This window comes from Candida pseudojiufengensis (genome assembly GCF_024610245.1).
Source record: "Candida pseudojiufengensis strain CBS 10847 chromosome Unknown scaffold5, whole genome shotgun sequence".
Lineage (NCBI taxonomy): Eukaryota > Fungi > Ascomycota > Pichiomycetes > Serinales > Debaryomycetaceae > Lodderomyces > Lodderomyces pseudojiufengensis.
The window spans coordinates 524303-543416 of NW_026261528.1; the positions used below are offsets into that span (position 1 = coordinate 524303).

Consider the following 19114-nt stretch of genomic DNA (forward strand, 5'->3'; position numbering starts at 1 on the left):
TAATTTTTCAGCCTAAATCCACGTTTCGAATTTTAAGATGGTTTAATCTATTAATAAATTTATATTTTGAAAATCTATATCTATCATCTAAGCTCTATATTATTAAAATCTTTTTTTACCTTTAACTACAACAGGTATCATTCCACCAGTTGAAATTGTAAAATTTCTATGAAATAAAACATTTAAAAATGCTCGAATAGTTCCAGCATGAGAATGAGTTGATATAAAAATATTTGATAAACTTAATTTTTTATCAACTTTACCATCTTTATTACAATCAGAATTAAATAATTCTTGTAAAAATTCATTAATTCTTATAGATTGGTCAACCATTGATTCTCTTGTATCTGTAAAATAAACATCTTCTTCTTCCGTTATTCCATCCGTGTTAAATCCATAAATTCCAAATCTATCTTTTATAATTGATTTAGAACTTCTTTTATCACATAAATTTTTACCTATAGTTTCTCTTAATTTTTCCTTTATGAAAGGAGTTTTCAGATCAGGTTTTAATCCATCCCAAGTGATTTTTAAAGTATTACAAGATCTTTGTAATGGTGATACATAAAATTTATCAGGAATTGGAGCACCATTTTTAATTTCATCTTCCCATAATTGATGATTTTCTTGAGCTTGTTTAATCCCTTTTTCTGTTAATTCAGGATCAGGTCCATAATGAATTCCATCATAATCTCCTAATTTATGCAATTCCTTATTCCATAATTCAATTGAATATTTCTCTACTATTGTATTATGATATCCTTGACCATGTCTTGCTAAAAATAAAAGTTTATATTCAACATCATCGGGAGCTTCTTGATTCAATTTTAATAATTCTCCTGTAATTTGTTCCCACGTTTTTAAACGTCCCATATGTTCATTCACATAATTGAAAGTTCTATCGTCAGTAGCTGGATCACTTTGTTTAAAAAAGCCTTGAACAACTTCAAATGTCCATGGGAATTTCAATTGACCATTTTCGTCCCTTTCTTTACTTAATTTGTTAGTCCAAAGTTCATTATATTCTTTTTGCTCTGCTTGTTCACCGTGAGCATCTAAATAATCGTTTTCAGTTGGTATTAATAAAGACTTGGACATCTCTAGGGTTGAGAAATATGAAATGTAGTGCTTGCTTACAAGTCAAGATGAAATTTCCAGTCCAGTCATTTTCGTGACTAAAATAATGGAATTAAAAAGATCCCCCAAGAAGTTGTTCCGTTCGCTTTAGCAATAAGTCCGAGATCTCAGATTTAACAAGACACCATGCATGAAAATTTATTCAAAAGAAAAACAAATTCAAACGTACTTACAATTGCCGTTCCAGCTAAACATTTCAAAATCTTTAGGTTTATTAATATTCGTTACATCATACATACACTATAATCAAGTTCCTTGTCTTACATTTATAAATTAAAAATCAATTATGATAAATCTCTATATATAGTCAATTAAATTTCATTCAAGTTTTATTTGTTTTTTTAATTTGAAATTTTGCTAAAATTGGTACATGATCAGATGGAAAATTAGCATCAGGAAAACCAATTGAATTAGAAGCATAATTTTCATCTACTTTTCCTAAAAGACCTTTAATTTGTAAGTTTGAAGTTGAATACCATATATAATCAATATTGTCCGTAAAAGCTGGAGTTAAATTAGTGAATGGTAATTCACCTAATGATTCATAAGCTGATTTTAATTTAAAAGGATGATGAAAACCAGATTCTGTAAATTTTCCATAATCTCTACCTGATAAATCATCATGATTTTTTGAAGATCCAGTTGAAAACATTTGATAAACTGCAGATTTTTTAACTGAATTAAAATCACCACATACAATAATTGAAGCATTTTTAACTTCTTCTATTGAACTTGCATGTTGATATTTTTTAATTAAACCCTGTAATTCTTCTAAAAGTATACCAATTTGTAATGCTTTAACATCATTAAAAGCTGGATCCCAATGTAAATGAGTATTAACAAAACATATTTTTTCATCAGTTTCTTTATGTTGAAGATATAAAATTAAAGCTATATTATCTTTATTCATAAATCTATTAAATAAATCTTTAGTCTTTTTATATTTATCTGATCCCATACAAACACTATTATATTCAAAATTTTGTTTATGTACTAAAGTAAATTTATCAATCTTATAGAAAAATGCACATCCATCAACTTTCTTTGCGTCATTCTCACTCATTGTTTTTGATCTAGTTTTATTATAAAATAATCCTTTATAACCTCTTTGGGCTAAAAGTGGTGCCCAAAAATCTTGATATGTTTTAGTTTCAACTTCTTGCATACAAATTACATCAGTACTATAGTTTAAAATCTCCTTCTCTAAAGCAGCTCTTCTATAATCCCATTGTAATGCCCAAGAAGGAGTATATTTGTACATTCTTGGAGTTGCATAATGTTGACATAATGTGTTATAAGATAATACAGTAAACGAATCACTCGGACTTTTCTCAGCTTTATATACATTTGATTCAACAACTTCTCCGTCTTCAATTGTAAGCCATTCTCTTGGTTCTGGTGTTCTTGTTGTTTTTTGATCTCTGATAGCAGCAATTAATTCTTTAGTTCCCTTTTCAGCGATTATATTTGCAACATTTCCATCTAATGGATTACCTTCAACTCCTAAAAATAAAAGTTCAATTAAATTACCAAATGAAGTTGGGAAATTTTTAATATTATTATCAAACAAATAAAGATATCTTAAATTAAAACATAATCCCAATTCATAAGGTAATTCACTAATTCTATTATGTGATAAATCTAACGTCCTTAAACTTCTTAATTTACTTATTTCTGATGGAATTTGAGTTATTTTATTATTATTTAAATATAATGATTCTAAAAAATCATAATGAAATAATTTTGGTGATATACTAACTAATCCTTGTCCACTTAAATCCAATTGACACCATAATTGACGACCTTGGGTTTTTAATCTCATACGTTGTTCCTCCATTAACTCATCATCTTGTGTTGTTTTTTTATTATGTAACAATGCTGAGTTAGTTGTTGTTGAATCATTTATTTTTTGTTCTTCAATTTTGCTAAGTATCACTTTTGTTGCCTCTATTAATCCAACTGATTTGGAATCGTATGGATTTTTTCTTGAATTAGAAGCAAATTGTCTGGCATAATAATGAGGTACACTTGATGATCTTGAAACTTGACATAATTGTTGTTGATGTTGCCAATGAATTGAATTTGGTTGCTCCACAGATGTAGTACTTTTTTGCATAGGAGTTGGAATTTGAGCACTTTGTAATTGAATTTGTTGTTGAACTTGTTGTGATTTAAGAGCTTGTTGATTATAAAATTGTTGTTGCTGGATATGAGGAAGTTGTCTTGATAATTGTTGTGGTTGAGGTTGTTGTTGTAACAGAGAGTTTATATGATTGTTAGCGGATTGATTCTGTGGTTGAAATTGGGGGAAATACTGTTGTTGCTGCTGTTGCTGCTGCTGTTGTTGTAATTGGTTTCTTTGATAATTTTGATAAAGATTTTGATTATCATTATTATAACTTTCATTTGGTTGAAATCCAGCACCTAGACTATTGGAAGTTGTATTTTGTTGTTGATTTTGTTGGGAAAGTGATTGGCCCTGATGAAGTTGTTGTAACAATATTTGCTGAGCTTGAAGATTTGATTGTGGTTGACCTTGTCCTTGCACTTGATATTTACTAGCTAGATTCATATTCATATATTATTCGACTTATTTGGGTATAACAATATATTTCTTCTTTCACTATAATTGTATGTTTCTTTCTTTAAACCCAAACAATGTCGACTTGAGTTATTCAATTTCTTCTTTCTTTTCTTATATATTTTCAATAATATAGTATGTGCGTCTCTATTATTATCATTAAAGTTCTTAAAGTTATTGAAATTAGGTTGTTAAATAATTTTTGTCTCTCTCTCTATAATATTTCATCATCAACTTTTTGTAAAGGAGAGAAATAGAAAGAGATAATAATATAGGATTCAATTACACGACTTTTTGAGTCTATATGATCAAATCGTTATATTGATTTATAATTAATTTCTGCTACTAATGGAATATGATCAGAGGGGAATTGACCATCAGGAAACCCTTTACCGTTCTTACTAGCGCAATAATTAGGATCAACTTCACCAAGAACTTGTCTTATTTCAATATCATCACTAACAAAAATATGATCAACAACATCTGAAAATCTACTAACAAAACTTGTAAAATGTAGTTTACAATTATCAAATAATGTTTCATATACATCTCGTAAGCTGAATGGATTCTGTACTATTCCATTTGAGTCCATCAATTCATTATTTAATCCATATTTGTGATTCTTGAATTCTTTTGAAGTAGTTGAATCTAATTGTCCATCTCTCAACAATTTTACAACATCTGAATCATAATTTGAATTCAAATCACCCAAGAATATCACAGTTGAATCCAATTCTTTCCTAGAAGATTCTAACTTGTTTAGTAGTAATTTTGTTTGTAAAACTTTTACATCATTAAATTTAGGTGACCAATATAAATGAGTATTTGAAACATATAAAATTTTATTAAATTTTTTATCATATAACTTCAAAATTAAACCAACAGTATTTCTAGGAATTACTCTACTTATTAAATCATTAGTTAAAGAATATTTGTTTTGATTTTTTAAAATTTCTTGACCATAATTTATCTTAATTTCATCCAAGATGTCAAATCTTTCAGTATTTATAAATATTCCAACACCATCAGTGAGATCAGTTGGTATAAATTGAGCTGATGATTTTTGAATATAAAAACTTTTAAATTTATCATTGGGGAATTTTTTACTCCAAAATCTTTTATATACATAATATTCCATTTCTTGAAAACACATTATATCACATTTTAATTGCCGTATTGTTTGATTAATTAAAGGAAATCTATGTTTTGCCCAATCTAAATGTTTTGGATTATTTTGATCATATACATGTTTCCATATATAATGTCTTGATAATAAATTATAAGTCATGATGGAAATATTGCTATCATTATTATTTGATGATTGATTTAATTTAATCCATTTACGATATTTTAAAGCATCATAATCTTCTTGAGCCATATTTTGTATAATTTTTTTTGATTTATGAAACGTATGCCTTGGCAATGACATAAGCAAAATGATTAGGCAAAATGTCAATAATTTGAATTTTGATATTGAAAACAATTTCTATTGGAAATGTATTGAGAAGTGAGTGGTTGCGAATTGATGATCTTGGGGTTTAGTTTATATTTTGAGTATTTTCGACTAAGTTGAGCTCTTTTTAAGTTCCAAATGAATCTTCAAGTCAAAATGAAGATTTAATGGTGACAACAGCCTTGTTATTCGAGTGGTTGTAACAACTTGTGGGTAGTAAATTCAAATTTACATTAAAATTCCTAATTGAATACATTTTGCGGCTTGTTAATTTTATGTGGGGGAGGGCTCATAATGAATTCATTTAAATTTCTCCAATGACCTTCATAGCATTACTAACTTCATTAAAGTATCATTTAATTCTCGAATAATGTGTTTATAATGGATTGCTGGAGATGGATGATGATCATTTGCGTAATTTACAGTTTCGTTGAGTAATATTTAAAGGTACACACGAAAGTCACCGGAAATTACCTTCATTAAACCACCAAGGAATTACAAAATTACAGAGTACAAAATTTCTTGCATCTCTTCTTGAGCAGGGGTTTCATACGATCGATCAATCTACTTGTATAATGTTGGTGTACTATCCACTTTAACGCGTGTTACCTTTGATTTCCCAATAAAGTATAATTTGATTTATTAACTGCGTACCTTAAATAGAGAGAAAATTGGTAGCATAAAATCCATGGCATTAGTAAAATGAATGAAATATAATATTCTGATAACGAAATCTCCAATAGAAGAGGAGATGCTTGAAGGTTGTTTCTAGAATGATTAATGATCAATTCTCATCATGAAAGAAGACCCTTTCATCCAGATCTATTCAGATATTGTTTGAGATTCGTGAAAATATTTAGACGGTCGATCTTTGTTTACAATTTACTTTTTGTGTAACATACGTCTATAAACCCATGTTCGTCTCGTTAAACTAACGACAAGTATAAAGTGAGTAGATATGTTGAAATTGTTGTAACTACGTGATTTATATCAGAATACGTAATGATAGGTCGGTAGTCATTAGGTTTCAATTCTGCTTCACAACAAATTTTGTAATGTTTTGTGCTGACATTTTCGTTTCAATTTTTAATTTAATTAATTTTCTCCTTTTGTTGATTTTTAAATTTATTTTTTTTTCTTCATTATTGAAACCTTTTTGTATGAAAATACCAATCAATTCACAATTCTATATCTTGAATTCTTTCCAATAGTGGTTTATTGCTTTAGTACAAATTGCTAGAATTTCAAAACAATTGTCAATGACTAGTGTCTATACATCAGATCTAAAGAGTCATAGACGTGCTCCACCTCCTCCTCCTTCATTATCAACTACAAATTTAAATAACAATTCAAATTCTACATCAAATTCAATCAGTGTAAATTCAAACAAAAGACAAGCTGGATGGGTACATGTTAAAGATGACGGATTATTTACATCTTTCAGATGGAATAAAAGATTCATGAATATAAATGAAAGATCATTAAATTTTTATAAAACTGAACCAAATATTACTGAAGTTATTACACCAGATCTTTTATTGCCTTTAAATCTTATTAGTAATATAAATTTAAAACCTCAACTGGGTCATTCTAAAACTGCTCAATCATTTGAAGTAATTCCTAAAAATAATGGTAAACCCATACTAATATCAGTAAAATCTAATAATGATTATTTAGATTGGTTAAATGCTTTTTCTACAAAATGTCCATTAGTACAAATAGGAGCAAGTTCAAATGCACCTTCTTCAAATTCTAATAGTCTGCCATCGGTGAATTCAACCTCGTTGCTAAATGGTGGAAATTCAAGTGTTTCAAGTCCTATAAATTTCACTCATAAAGTTCATGTTGGATTTGATCCAGCAAGTGGTAATTTCACAGGTTTACCAGATGATTGGAAAAGTTTATTACAACATTCAAATATAACAAATGAAGATTGGAAAAAAAATCCAGTTGCAGTAATAGAAGTATTGGAATTTTATTCAGATATAAATGGTTCATCTCCTGGAACTCCATTAGTTAATCAAAATCAACAATCTACTACAAAATTTGATCAAAATAACACAACCAATATACAAGAATGGACAAAACCACCTCCAAAAAACCATGCACAACAATTCAAACCAAATAGAGCCGCTCCGAAACCTCCAGTTCCCTATCATATTACTCAAGAACAAGCAGCTAAAAGTATATCTCCTTTGAATAATTTAATGAATAAATCAGAGAATCCTGTGCCGATTAGAAGAGCTCCTCCTCCACCTTCCTCATCATCATCACAAGCAAAACCAATTCAAACTCCACCATTGGCTCCTCAATCATTGAAGCAACAACCACAGCATCAACCTACTCCAAAAGAACCCCAATCACAAAATCAATCTGAACAACTTCCGCAACAACCACACCCAAATGTTAAAATACAAAAGAGTTATAAAACATCTACACAATTAGCAGAGTCAATCAAACCATTACAATTAAAACCTAAAGCTCAAAAAGAAACTACTCCACCAATGGGTCCTGTACCTACAAAAACTCCCAAACAATTGAAAAAAGAAAGAGAAAGATTAAATGATTTACAAATAATTGCAAAATTAAAAACAGTAGTAAATAGTAATGATCCAAAACCATTATTTAAAATTATAGAAAAAGCAGGTCAAGGTGCAAGTGGTAATGTTTATTTAGCTGAAAATTTATCAAATAATCAAAAAATTGCAATAAAACAAATGGATTTAAATGTTCAACCAAGAAAAGAATTAATTATAAATGAAATTTTAGTTATGAAAGATTCTCAACATAAAAATATTGTTAATTTTTTAGATTCTTATTTAAGAAAAGATACTGAATTATGGGTTATAATGGAATATATGGAAGGTGGTTCATTAACTGAAATAATAGAAAATAATGAATTTAAATTAAATGAAAAACAAATTGCAACAATTTGTTTTGAAACTTTAAAAGGTTTACAACATTTACATAAAAAACATATAATTCATAGAGATATAAAATCAGATAATGTTTTATTAGATGCAAAAGGAAATGTTAAAATAACAGATTTTGGATTTTGTGCAAAATTAACTGATCAAAGAAATAAAAGAGCTACAATGGTTGGTACTCCTTATTGGATGGCACCAGAAGTTGTAAAACAAAAAGAATATGATGAAAAAGTTGATGTTTGGTCATTAGGTATAATGACTATAGAAATGATAGAAGGTGAACCACCATATTTAAATGAAGAACCTTTAAAAGCTTTATATTTAATTGCAACAAATGGTACACCTAAATTGAAAAAACCAGAATTATTAAGTAATTCTATAAAGAAATTTTTAAGTATATGTCTTTGTGTTGATACAAGATATAGAGCAAATACTTCAGAATTATTATCACATTCTTTTGTAACTCATAAAAGTGGATCAATTGAAGATTTAGCTCCTTTATTGGAATGGAAACAAAAATCTGCAGCGACTGAAGTTCATGAGGTTGATATTGATGAAGATGATGGGTTTTGATTGTAATTTTTTTATATAAAAAGTATAGACTAACAATTAAAAATTTGTGACTTTTAAGGAGTTTTAATGTAGTTGATGTGACTTACCTCTGTGTCTGACTTCTTTTGATTCAAGATCTGACTTGTATGAGTTAGTAGCTTTGTGTAACTAAATGAAATAAATCCGCTTCAGTTACGTCAAAAAGATCTAAGCGCTAAATAAGATTTAAATTTCTTTTTTAGCGAAATGTTTATTTTTAAAGATAAGCAAATTATGATAAGGTGAAATATATCAACGGAAGATCTTTTAAGCCAATTTACCTTCGTAATTGGACTCAGTAATCTCAATAAATAGATAAGAACCGTCGGAATGTAATATTTTAATTTTCTAGTTGTATATAATCCTTAAAAAATAACTAAACAATTATAATACATCAAATTTGAAACCAAAGTTAATTTTTGTTACTTCTTTTTTTTTTTTCAAATTTTTCATTTCAACTTTTTTTTAGAATTTATCTAACAGGAACTTCATTGAAAACGGCTGCTGAAGAACTTTCAAAGCTTTAGGGATTTGTTACGAACATACTTAGAAGATCATTTCACTTTTGATTCAAATTTGATTAGTTTTATTTCATTTTATTCATAATTACACTTATATTTATAGGTCACACGATGTCCTACTGACATAATTTACTTATATATCTACAAATATCAACGTTTCAAGTCGAAGAGATATTGAGCATCACGAATAGTTTCAAGAAATCTTAGAATCCCTAGATCATTGCATTTTATAAAAATCCTCATCATACACATTTTTCAGCCTTACGGACCAATACAGTTTATACATTCCAAAATTTTTTAAAAATACTTTTTCATATCATAATTATGAACACAACAATTCCTTCTGAATATTATGATGAAAATTATATTCCTGGAACAACAAATATTTTAACAGGCCAACAAACAGAATTAACTTCAATATCATCAAATAAATCTTTAAAAAGAGATAAAAAAGGGTTTGTTTTAATACCTCAACCAACTGATTCACCAAATGATCCTTTAAATTGGTCAAATCCCAAGAAAATTTTACAGTTTTCATTATTAATTTTTTATACTGCATTAACTGCTGCTACTTCAAATGATGCTGGAGCTGCACAAGATTCTTTAAATGAAATTTATGGAATATCATATGATGCAATGAATACTGGAGCTGGTGTTTTATTTGCAGCAATTGGAATAAATTGTTGGTTATTAGCTCCATCAGTTGATTTATATGGTAGAAAAATTTCATATTTAATATGTTTAGCAGCTTCAGTTGGAGGTTGTATATGGTTTAGTGTTAGTAGAAAAACTTCTGATACTATATGGTCACAATTATTTGTTGGAGCAGGAGAATCTGCAGCAGAAGCAATGGTTCAAGTATCAATTTGTGATTTATTTTTTCAAAATAATTTAGGTTCAGTTTTAACTTTATATATTGCTGCTACAAGTATTGGTACTTATTTAGGACCTTTGATTGCTGGTTTCATTGCTCAATATCAAACATTCAGATGGGTTGGTGGTTGGGGTGCAATTATTACTTTTGTTACTTTGGTTGTTTTTATATTTGGATTAGAAGAATCAAGTTTTAATAGACAAGCTCATTTCAAAGTATTTGAAAGTAGTTCAATTAATGAAAGTCAAGAAAATATTTATAATGATGAAAAGACTAATAAAATAGATGATTCTAAATTAGCTTCAGATGAAGAAAAGGGGGAATTTACAAATCCAACTATTGTAAAATCAAATTTAGAAAATTATGTATCAAATGTTATAGCAGAAGAAGATAAACCTAAATCATATTGGAGAAGAATTTCACCAATTACTCCAGCTCATAATATAGAAGGTTTTGGTTTCAAACAATATGGTCAAAGATTATTATTTAATTTAAAAATATTTCAATATCCTATTGTATTATTTTCTGGTTTATTATGGGCTTTACAAGATGCTTTTTTATCATTTTATTTAACTAGTGAGGATACTACATATTATGATCCACCATATAATAAATCAAATACTGGGGTTGCGCTAATGAATATACCATGTTTAATTGGAGCAATTCTTGGTTGTATTTTCGCAGGTTATATATCTGATTTGCATGTTGATTGGCTAGCTAAAAGAAATGGAGGAGTAATGGAAGCTGAATTTAGATTGTACTTGCTATTTGTGACTTTGTTTATTTCACCACTCGGTCTTTTGCTTTTCGGTATTGGGACTGATCGTGATTGGCCCTGGCCCGTCATGTACGTTGGATTGGGTCTCGTTGGATTCGGGTTCGGTTCTGTTGGGGATTGCCTGTCAACCTATAGTATAACATCGTACCCTGACCTAGTCCTTCAATCTATGGTTGCAATATCGTTGATAAATAACTTGATCGCTTGCTTGTTCACATTTTGTTGTAGCATATGGTTAGATGCATCTGGAACAACAAATACTTACATTGCTCTAGCTGTTATAGATTTTGTTACTATCGGATTAATTATTCCCTTTATATACTATGGAAAAGATCTTAGAAAACATTCCAAAAAGAGTTACATAGAGATGGTTGAAAAACTTAATGAATGGAAATAAATAGATATTAAAGTTCGTTATAATAAAGCCGCGTAATAATTTTCAAAAAAAACCTCTTAACCTAAAATCAAAATCAAATGGTAGCGTAAGCAGTTTAAATTTTTTAAATAAATTTCTCGTTCAAAATTATAAAATCAAAAGACAATTAAAATATATTAAACCAACTTTACATATCAAACAACTCAATTTTCATTAACAATCATGTCAAATATATTAGAAAAGTCATTAGATGATATTATAGGTGAGAAACAAACACAAAGAAAATTTGTACCAACTAGAAGAAGAGGAACTCCATCAAATCGATCATCAAGATTCCAACCACATTCAAGATATTCAAGATTTTCAAGTAGACCAAATCATATAGAAAAAGATAGAGATGTATATATTCCTCGTACAACAACCACAACCGCAAACAATATCCCCAAAGATGTATTACAATTAGCCAAAGGTAGACCAACATTAAGATTAAAAAACATTCATCAAGAATTAAATGGAGAAGATTTAAATAATTTATTTTCAAGTATAAATTCAGTAGATTTTATAAAATTTGATGATTTAAATGATTCTATTGCTTATATATGTTTTCAAAATGATAATGATAGAAGTAATAAAGAAGCTATTGAAAAATATGATGGTAAAAAGGCAATGGGAAAAATATTAATTGTTGAAAATACGGTAAGTTTAGTTGATAGAATTAAATCAAATCCGGTAAATACATTTAGACCTTCACCATTAAGAAGTGTGCCTAGAGGTGCGATTAGAGGTGGATTCAGAGGTGGAAGTAGGGGAAGTTCTAGAGGTGGATTTAGAAGTTCAAGAAGTATATCCACACCAAAGAAAAGTGCAGAAGATTTAGATAAGGAGTTGGATAATTATATGACGAATACTAATGATGAAATGAGTGTGGATTAGAAACGTTATATAAGAACATTGATATTAAAACTTTAACATGAGAATATTAATAAAAAAATGTTAGCATCGTGACATTAATATAAGAACATCAACATAAGAACATGACGTAAGAACATAAGAACATGAACATAAGAACATAAGAACATTAACATAAGGACATAAGAACATAAGAACATAAGAACATAAGAACATATTTGTATATATTAAATTAATAAAAGTTTATTTGGGAAGTGAATATCTAATTTAATCTATTTTAGTAAATATCTATTTTGATTTGAAAACCTTTTAATCAGGTTTTTATCTATTTTTTATTTAGATTTTTTTGAAAACCCTTTAAAATAATCAGTTTTTTCATATTTTGTACCAATAATTTTACCTTGATTATTATAAATATATTGTTTTTTCAAATAATCCAAGGGGACTAATTTTGGCCAATCAACATATTGATAACCATTTGATAAAATATATGAAAAACTCTTGTAGTTAAACAACACCACCAAAGCTATAAAAATTAAATTTTTATAATCTAATAATGATCCCTTGGGATAATAAAATAATGCTAATAATATTAAAATTGAAGTACCCATTAAATAAGGTAATAATTGTATAATTGGAGGTCTATTATCTTTAAATGGAGAAATTACAGCATCTTGATAAGGTTTAAATTTCCCCAAAAATAAATCATAAGAATCTTGTCTTGATCCATCAGATAAATTATTCTTATAATATCTTGTTATTGAATTAATTAAATCTTGAAATCCACCTTGATAAGTTCTTTTACCTAATCTTGTAAAATCAGTTTTTAATGCACCAGTACCTGAATAAGCACAACTTACAGCATCAGCATTATCAGCCCAAAAATTTTGAAAAAATAAATTAAATTTTGGATCAATTTGGGCGAAAGATTGATCAACACTTGATAAGTATCCAGTTTTTAATAATTGATTTTGTAAAAACCAACGACCAATCATACTTTGAACAACATTAGTTCTATCTAAACAATCCATACAATTTGTTCTAACAATAGCTTTTTGAACATTTAAAATTTTTTTGGTGGTTAAATCAATTTCAAAATAATTATCCGATGTATAACCTAAATTAATTAAATGATCTAATAATTTATTAATCTTGTGAAATTTCATACCTTTACATTCATGATGAAAATCAAAATAAATATAATGAATATGTTGTTTTAGTTGCTGTGGTAAATTATTTATAGCATTTTCATAAGCTAATTTAACTGGTTTTTCATAACCATTTTGATTAACTAAGTTAACTAAATAATTATCACCATATAATTCAACTTGTTGATTAAAATGTTTTTCAGTAGCTTCTAAAGAAGATTGAGTACTAATTTCTAAATTTGGTTTATATTTTAAATTATTTACTTCTGCCCAATAAACAGGAACTGATCCTCTTGTTTGTAAAATTGAATATAAATGATTATTATCAGAAGTAAAAATTTGTTCAGTTTCATTAAAATTTGCAACATTACCATCTAAATCAATACCTCTACGAAAATATCTTGTACCAGCTCTTGATGTTGATCTTCTTGTTAATAAAGCAAATTGTAATGATTTATTGTTAAAAATTGTTTGATGAGATTTAAAATATCCATAAATTATTGGAGTTATAAAATTATAATTTAAATCAATATCAATTAATGGGGCTGATAAATATTTATTCCACCAAAATCTATCATCTAAATTATGAATTTCTGAAGTAAATTGTTTTTGTAATGAATTAGTTAAATCATATTGATTATTTATTGAATAATATAATGTTGAATTTTTCAATTGTTTATTAATAAGCTCTAGATATTTCTTTTCCTCTGATGATAAGTTAGCATTATTAACTAATGGATAAATTTTAAAAGATTCAATAAATGCAATTTCATTACCTAAAATTGTTCCTGTGATACTATGTTTATCACCAATTATAACATATGAATTAATTTTTAATTTTATAATACCAATTATACAAGATATAGGCTGAAATTTGGAATTGTTATAATTTGATGGTAATTCTTTTGTTATTTCTGTTGAATTATTACTCAATATAAGATAAGTATTTGTTAAATTATTATGAAATACATGAGTACCATCATTGTTTATAGAATGAGTTAAAACCATGGCTTACAACAGGAACAGATGTAGATGAAGTAAGACTTAGCTTAAGATGAAAAGTAAGTATGGAAATGTGTTGTTAAATTTGTTCAATTTATGTTGTCGTCTTTTTTTCACAACTTAAAAAGGAAATTAATTTTTTCTCTCACACTTTCAACTTCTTATCATGTGATAAGATACCAATTGAATAATTGAATATGCATTTATGTGGTTGAGTCTATAGAATAGTTCATAAGATCAACAAGCAACAAAGATCATATAAAATCTAAAACATATTATGAAGAGATCTGAGATCAAGGATCTAATGGATCTGGAGTAAAGAATTTTAGACAATGTGGATCATACCTTTTTTTTCACAACACGTTTTACCAAATTAAGTGAGTTTTGCAACCAATTCTGAACAATTGAATAGATTGAACCAAATACATGCCATTAAAATCACGCAGCAAGAGCAATATATATGAGAGAAGAACAACAAGAGATCTTAATAGTCCAAAATTAACTTCATATTGATATTGTTCGGATTTGTGAAAGTTTATATCTTGAGTAGGGTCATACTAAACCCGATTAAACTTTCTTTCAAATTAGACTAAAATACAGAATTAATAAGTACGTTTATTAGAGGATTTTAAGCCATCTTTTATTATGTCATAGTTAGTTTGAAAGGTATGAGGAATATTAGGGATTGCTCAAAGTTAGAAGGGTTTTGTATATATTGGATGGAGAAATTCAACTCATTAATACAAGGCTCATCAATTTAACTACTACTAACTCACAGTTGTACTATGGTATTGTACTGAGTTAATGTCAAAAATTTAATTTTATTAATTCGAGATTGAATAATTTGGATTAGAACAAATTAATTACACAAAAACATAATATATATAAGGATAAGTTTATTGGTACTTACAATTATAAAACCTTAAATTTAAAATAAAGCAATGATAGAATAAAATAGTATATACATGAAAAATCTCAGTTAATATAAATAGAATGGTTTATCCATTATCCTAAATAACAATTTAGTTTATTAACTACTCAACTCAATTCAATTCAATTACATTCAATTGACATTTACATTTAATTCAAAACTTCATTTAAAACACAAAAAAACAAACATTTATCATGGTTTTATCTAAACATCTCAGTCCATACGATTTAGAATATACAGTTTTAAAAGATATTCCAAAAATCAATTTAGAACCAGATCAATTTAGTGATGCATATGAATCACAAAAATTAATTCCAAGATTTGAAATACCTTTTAAATCAAGTGATCAACATTTAATTTATAAATATATAAATCAAGAATTAACATTAGATGGTTCTCCAACATTAAATTTAGCATCATTTGTAAATACTTATGTTGATGATATTCAAACTAGATTAGCTGCTGAAAATTTAACAAAAAATTTAGCTGATAATGATGAATATCCAAGTTTAATTGATATACAAAATAGATGTATTACAATGTTAAGTAATTTATGGCATGCTCCTCATACTATAGATAAAGTTACTGGTGAAAAAATTGTAAATTCTTTAGGGACAGCAACAACTGGTTCATCAGAAGCTATTATGTTAGCAGGATTAGCTTTAAAAAAAAGATGGCAAGAAAAAAGGAAAAAAGAAGGTAAAAGTACTGAAAATCCAAATATTTTAATGGCTACTTGTGCTCAAGTTGCGTTAGAAAAATTTGCTGTTTATTTTGATGTTGAAAATAGATTAATTCCAATTAATGAATCAAGTGGTCATTTAATTGATACAACAAAAATAAAAGAAAATGTTGATGAAAATACTATAGGTATATTTGTTATTGTTGGATCAACTTTTACAGGAGCTTTTGAACCAGTTGATGAAATTTCAAAAATTTTAGATGAAGTTGAAAAAGAAAAAGGTTTAGATATTAGAATTCATGTTGATGGAGCAAGTGGAGCATTTGTTGCACCTTTTTCTTTCCCAAATTTAAAATGGGATTTTTCAATTGATAGAGTTGATTCAATAAATACTTCTGGTCATAAATTTGGTATGACTTCAGTTGGATTAGGTTGGGTTATTTGGAAACATGAAGAATTATTACCAAAACAATTAAGATTTAGTCTTGATTATTTAGGTGGTGTTGAAGAAACTTTTGGATTAAATTTTTCAAGACCTGGTTTCCCAGTTATATTACAATATTATAATTTTTTAACATTAGGTAAAACAGGTTATGCAAAAATATTTGATGGATGTTTATCAAATGCAAGATTATTATCTGATTATTTAATTAAAACTAAATATTTTGAAGTTTTATCTGTAATTCATGAACCAATAAGTGAAGAAGAACTGAAAAAAATATATATTAAACCAAGTCATCATGATTTATCTGATGTTTGGACAATAAATCAAAAATTTAAACCTGGATTACCAGTAGTTGCTTTTAGATTTAGTAAAGAATTTAGAACAAAATATCCAGAAGTTCCTCAAGAATTATTTTCTTCATTATTAAGAAAAAGAGGTTTTATTGTTCCAAATTATCATTTACCTCCAGATCAAACAGATATTGAAATTTTAAGAGTTGTTGTTAGAAATAGTTTAGGTATGTCATTGTTGGAGAAGCTTACTCATGATTCAACTGAAATTATTGAATTATTAGCAAAAGCTGCTGATACTGTTAGATCAATTATTTCAAGTTCAAATGATGAACAAAATAAACAAGATATTCATAGATTATTATTAGCTATTGCTACTGGTGGTACTGCTGAAATTAGAAAAGAACAAAAAGAAACTCATAATAAAGATGCTGGACTTGATAAAAAATCTTATCGTGGTACTTGTTAGTGCCACACGTAGCGTGGTACGAATTCCTTGGTTAGAATAGTACGGATGATTAATTCTCACATTATAGCTAAAGTATTTTGAAATACCTGAATCTAAAAATAAAAATTTTACACGTTTATCTACATCTATACCTCCTTATATTATTTTTTTGCGGAGATCACTAAAACTATTTATTACACTAAATCAGAATATCTCGTATGTACGTTTGAATTTATTATAAGAAAAATCAATCTAATTTACGGAGTTGTCTATGAAGTTTTGATCAATAGATGACCATTTCTTTAGCTAAACTACAATTAATGAAAACAGTAGTTCTATCCCTTCGATGTTTCGTCCCCCTCCCTCTAAGTTCTACTGTGGGTACTCTAACCATACAAATTTTCTCTATAAAATTCGAATTAAATCTTAATAATTTTTAAGATTGCTATACAACTGGTTTTGTAACTCACTTATAAAGTTTAATTAAAACATAGGCATCATTTTTTCAAAATTATTCTAATTCAATTGAATCAAAAAAAAGATTTCTTTCCCATCCCTTTTTCTTCTTCTTTTGCTTCAAAGTTGTTCATCATCATCACCAGCAAACAGTCATGGCTTATAATCAAGAACAATTAAAAACTTATAAAGCAGTTTCAATAATTGCATTTATTTTATCAGTATATGGAGGTTTAACATTTTCAGGAGTTAAAGAAAATGATTTAGCTCATACTCCTTATTCAGCAAGTAGTATATTATTATATATTTATTGGGCTATATTATATATATGGCAAGCAGTTTATATTATTCAAGTATTTTTCCCAGATGATTTTAGATTATCAATTGTTAGTTTAATTGGTTGGCATTTTCCAATTTTTTCAATTTTACATTATGTTTGGAGTGAATTATTTACAAATGAACATTATTTTTTAAGTGAAATTGTATTGATTATAAATTTTTTAAATATTATTACTTTATATTTTGCTCATAAAACTTTTGCTTTAAGACCAATTTCAAATTATTTGTTAATTCATATGCCATTAGTTGCAATGACTATGGCTTGGTTATTTTATGCAATTTTTTGGAATGGTGCTGTTTGGTTACAAATTCATAAAGTTTGGGGTAGAATTGTTGCAAATGTTTTTATTTGGGTTTTCTTATTTGTACCAGGATTCTTTTTAACATTTTTTAATGATTGGGCTACTGGTGTAAGTTTTACTTATTTATTATTTGCTTTAGCTTTTGGTCAATTAGCTACTAAAGTATTTGCTTTACAATGGATTTTTGCTTTTGTAATTGCTGGTATTTTAGCTATTTGGACTATTGGTGCAATGATTGTTGGAGGAATTAAAGCTCCAAATGGTGAAAATGCTCCTTTATTAGTTGTTGAAGAAGAACATGTTGGTAATTAGAGTGAGAGAGGAAGAGGAGAAATTTTGAATGGCGCTTTTTCTCAAAAACGCCATTCAAAGAAAAGTTAAATAATCAATACAATTTTAATTTAGTAAAGACAGTTTTAGTTTTCAATCTTTTATTTAGTGAATAATTTTTTAATAAATATATTCAATTCCAGTTCATGAATATGATGTCCCTTTCTCTAATAATTTGTTTGAAGTGATTCATGACTTGAATAATTAGTTTGAATTATTCCATCACGGCACTTAAACTTCTTCATCACCTTTTATAATTGACTCTGTGTTTCAGTCTCAAAATATTTTGGAAAATTTCTCTATTATAAGATTAAAACTCAAGGTATAAATTGTCTTTTGAATGAACTTTGAAGCAATTAGTTCATTTCATTACGTAGTTCAATCAGTCAGCAGTAACAGTGATTAATGCCTTCTTCAACCTCAAAATCCCAATTTGAACATTTGGGTTTTCTTTTAATTGAAACTGTATTTGAACGCTGTAATGAATTCAAAAATTCCTCCAATACTGAAATTCAAGATGTGAATAGACTTTTGAAATAAAACTAAGATCAATTGATTCAACTATGTAATTTAATCTCTGATTAATAGTACTCT

General features: G+C 27.5%; 9 protein-coding genes across 9 annotated transcripts; 5 read left to right on the plus strand and 4 right to left on the minus strand. All coding sequences in view use genetic code 12, as the record gives it.

Annotated features, from left to right (window-relative positions):
* Positions 1-102: 102 nt before the first annotated feature.
* On the minus strand, positions 103-1098 carry KGF55_002533 (uncharacterized protein; the record flags this gene model as incomplete). Its single annotated transcript, XM_051757227.1, has 1 exon — positions 103-1098. The coding sequence occupies one exon, from the start codon at positions 1096-1098 to the stop codon at positions 103-105; it is 996 nt and encodes a 331-aa protein (XP_051614794.1).
* A 361-nt stretch (positions 1099-1459) lies between these two features.
* On the minus strand, positions 1460-3715 carry CCR4 (CCR4-NOT core exoribonuclease subunit; the record flags this gene model as incomplete). The annotated part of the gene is made up of 1 exon (XM_051757228.1): positions 1460-3715. The coding sequence occupies one exon, from the start codon at positions 3713-3715 to the stop codon at positions 1460-1462; it is 2256 nt and encodes a 751-aa protein (XP_051614795.1).
* Positions 3716-4034: 319 nt separating this feature from the next.
* Positions 4035-5096, minus strand: KGF55_002535 (uncharacterized protein; the record flags this gene model as incomplete). The annotated part of the gene is made up of 1 exon (XM_051757229.1): positions 4035-5096. The coding sequence occupies one exon, from the start codon at positions 5094-5096 to the stop codon at positions 4035-4037; it is 1062 nt and encodes a 353-aa protein (XP_051614796.1).
* A 1334-nt stretch (positions 5097-6430) lies between these two features.
* CLA4 (serine/threonine protein kinase) lies at positions 6431-8671 on the plus strand (the record flags this gene model as incomplete). Its single annotated transcript, XM_051757230.1, has 1 exon — positions 6431-8671. The coding sequence occupies one exon, from the start codon at positions 6431-6433 to the stop codon at positions 8669-8671; it is 2241 nt and encodes a 746-aa protein (XP_051614797.1).
* Positions 8672-9534: 863 nt separating this feature from the next.
* Positions 9535-11259, plus strand: KGF55_002537 (uncharacterized protein; the record flags this gene model as incomplete). Its single annotated transcript, XM_051757232.1, has 1 exon — positions 9535-11259. The coding sequence occupies one exon, from the start codon at positions 9535-9537 to the stop codon at positions 11257-11259; it is 1725 nt and encodes a 574-aa protein (XP_051614798.1).
* A 201-nt stretch (positions 11260-11460) lies between these two features.
* On the plus strand, positions 11461-12171 carry KGF55_002538 (uncharacterized protein; the record flags this gene model as incomplete). The annotated part of the gene is made up of 1 exon (XM_051757233.1): positions 11461-12171. The coding sequence occupies one exon, from the start codon at positions 11461-11463 to the stop codon at positions 12169-12171; it is 711 nt and encodes a 236-aa protein (XP_051614799.1).
* A 308-nt stretch (positions 12172-12479) lies between these two features.
* Positions 12480-14303, minus strand: SAC1 (phosphatidylinositol-3-phosphatase; the record flags this gene model as incomplete). Its single annotated transcript, XM_051757234.1, has 1 exon — positions 12480-14303. One exon carries the CDS (start codon positions 14301-14303, stop codon positions 12480-12482), a length of 1824 nt encoding a protein of 607 aa, XP_051614800.1.
* Positions 14304-15422: 1119 nt separating this feature from the next.
* GAD1 (glutamate decarboxylase) lies at positions 15423-17114 on the plus strand (the record flags this gene model as incomplete). Its single annotated transcript, XM_051757235.1, has 1 exon — positions 15423-17114. The coding sequence occupies one exon, from the start codon at positions 15423-15425 to the stop codon at positions 17112-17114; it is 1692 nt and encodes a 563-aa protein (XP_051614801.1).
* A 590-nt stretch (positions 17115-17704) lies between these two features.
* Positions 17705-18502, plus strand: KGF55_002541 (uncharacterized protein; the record flags this gene model as incomplete). The annotated part of the gene is made up of 1 exon (XM_051757236.1): positions 17705-18502. The coding sequence occupies one exon, from the start codon at positions 17705-17707 to the stop codon at positions 18500-18502; it is 798 nt and encodes a 265-aa protein (XP_051614802.1).
* Positions 18503-19114: the final 612 nt, after the last annotated feature.